The following is a 2,469-nucleotide window of genomic DNA, read 5'->3' as shown; positions in this document are numbered from 1 at the left end:
CTCAGGACTAAGGCTGTGTTACAGTAAAGCACATCTTTTTACAGCACACACAAAGAAATGGTTTATTAGATTGTTTCTTGGCTTACAACTGGCACCTGGTAGATAAGTGTGCATCTGTAGCTTAGCAACCTTCACTTTGGGATGCAGAGAGCTGTTACTGGAATGGTCTGGAGTTCTGCAAATGACCAAAGCATTCAGAGGAGAATCATTACCTGAACTGCAGTGACACAACAGACTGGGTCTGGCAGAAAGAACAGAAATAACTAATTTGTACACAGAGTTAACTTAGGAAGTGATTGTATAATATTAGGGTGAAAAAAAAAAAATCAGAAAATGAGAGGACAAAACTGAAATACAAATAAAGCAAATCACTTTAATTAGAGTAAATAGATAAGGAGTAAGAGGGATGTGAAATCCTAACTAACAGTGAGCAGATTTCTGTGTGGGAAATCATGTAAATTATATAAACTATTAGTCACATGTGTTGTGGGTTAGGTGTAGTTTCATGTAATATTTTAAGGTGAAAAGGACATTGCATTCAATTGCTCCTGCAAAGTCTGCAGGAAACAAACAAACAAACAAACAAACAAAACCAACAACTGCTTTTGATATGTAGCCATTAACACACTCAATTTGTTGTCATTTGTTTTTGAGCAAGGAAAGAATAAAGCACCTTTATGCCACAACCCAGGAATTGTTGAGTTGTGTTTTCTCCCCCGTCCTGCTGAGGAGGGGCAGTGACAGAGCAGCATGGGGGGCACCTGGGAGCCAGGCAAGGTGAGCACAGCACAGCTGGGCGCTGAGTTCCAGGGGGATTCTGGGCTCCCAGCCCTGCAGCATGAGGCTGCGTGTGCCTTCCCCTCTGCAGGATAGCCCGGCCCCACCGCCCCACAGGCAGCCCCTGGCAGCTGAGTGCAGGCACTGTGTGGGGCAGCATGCGTGCAGTGGGACAGAGATGTGCCCCCAGCACAGCCCCTGACACCGCATGGCCTCCTTCAAGTCATTTCAGTGCTTCTGTGAAACAGGATCATTGATCAAAACAGGGCTGTTCACACATCAAGCAAAGCTCAACTGGGAAGGTTTACCATCAGCACACGCTGATCCCATTTCCTAATGCAATATATTGGTCCTTAGGTGAATGCATTGATCCCTTTTGCTAATCCAGCACATATCAGCTCCACGGTGCCTGCTGGCATCTCATTTGCCTGCGGATACAGAGATGGAACACAGAGGCTGTGAGAGAGTCAGCAGTGACACAGAGTTCGTATGGGCTCCAGGAGAAAGAGAGCAGGGTGATGCCTCACTAGAAGCGAAAGGAATCGTAACACATGTACAGAAATATAATAACCTCTAATGATAATTACACACACAGATATATATAGATGTATCATAAAGAAAAATGTACCTATAAATATAATTACTTAATATAAACATTAAAAAACATGTTATAGGTGTGTTATGGGACAGAGTGGGAGTCATTTGTGGAGACAGGTGAGAAGTTTATCCCTGCTGAAATGTGACCATGACATCATTTTCCTCACTGCATTCCTGAGCTCCTGGTTCCTCATGCTGTAGATAATGGGGTTCAGTGTTGGAGGAACCACTGAGTACAGAAATGACACCACCAGGTCCAGGGATGGGAAGGAAACTGAGGGCGGCTTCAGGTAGGCAACCATGGCAGTGCTGAGAAAGAGGGAAACTACAGCCAGGTGAGGGAGGCACGTGGAGAAGGCTTTGTGCCGTCCCTGCTCAGAGGGCATCCTCAGCACACACCTGAAGATCTGCACATATGACACAACAATGAAAGCAAAGCACCCAAAGGCTAAAGAGGCACTGACCACAAGAAGCCAAATTTCTTTGACGTAGGACTGTGAGCAGGAGAGCTTGAGGATCTGAGGGATTTCACAGAAGAACTGATCCACAGCATTGCCATGGCAGAGTGGCTCAGAAAATGTGTTGACAGTTTGTAATACAGCATTGAGAACCCCAGAGCCCCAGGCAGCTGCTGCCATGGTGGCACAAGCTCTGCTGTCCATCAAGGTCCTGTAGTGCAGGGGCTTGCAGATGGCAACATAGCGGTCATAGGACATGATGGTGAGAATGCAATACTCTGCTGAAAACAAAAACAAAAAGAAAAAGACCTGAGCAGCACATCCTGCACAGGAGATGTCCCTGGTGTCCCAGAGGGCATTGGCCATGGCTTTGGGGAGAGTGGTGGAGATGCAGCCCAGGTCGAGGAGGGCGAGGTTGAGCAGGAAGAAGTCCATGGGGCTGTGCAGGCGGTGGTGGCAGGCTACGGCTGTGCTGATGAGGCCGTTGCCCAGGAGGGCAGCCAGGTAGATGCCCAGCAAGAGCCAGAAGTGCAGGAGCTGCAGCTGCCGCGTGTCTGCCAACACCAGCAGGAGGAACTCGCTGATGGAGCTGCTGTTGGGCATCTGCAGTTCCTGGGCATGGAGTCCTGTGCAGAGT

The 2,469-nt window shown here is 47.9% G+C and overlaps 1 protein-coding gene across 2 annotated transcripts in view; it reads right to left on the bottom strand.

Moving 5' to 3' along the window:
- Nucleotides 1–2,435, bottom strand: part of LOC100548320 (olfactory receptor 14J1-like) — a 4,746-nt gene extending 2,311 nt beyond the window's left edge. Inside the window, exon 1 of one of the 2 annotated variants that reach the window (XM_031557496.1) lies at nt 1,528–2,435. In XM_031557496.1, coding sequence (XP_031413356.1) covers nt 1,528–2,435 — 908 coding nt within the window. Of the gene's footprint in view, nt 1–1,444 lie in introns of those variants that run through there. The other variant, XM_010726457.2, reaches the window with a different exon arrangement.
- Between the last annotated feature and the right edge of the window lie 34 nt (nt 2,436–2,469).

The sequence above is a fragment of the Meleagris gallopavo genome (genome assembly GCF_000146605.3).
Source record: "Meleagris gallopavo isolate NT-WF06-2002-E0010 breed Aviagen turkey brand Nicholas breeding stock chromosome 22 unlocalized genomic scaffold, Turkey_5.1 Chr22_random_7180001957830, whole genome shotgun sequence".
In the NCBI taxonomy this organism is placed as follows: domain Eukaryota; kingdom Metazoa; phylum Chordata; class Aves; order Galliformes; family Phasianidae; genus Meleagris; species Meleagris gallopavo.
Note: the sequence above shows the minus strand (reverse complement) of the source record. Positions and strands in the feature narration are given on the sequence as shown.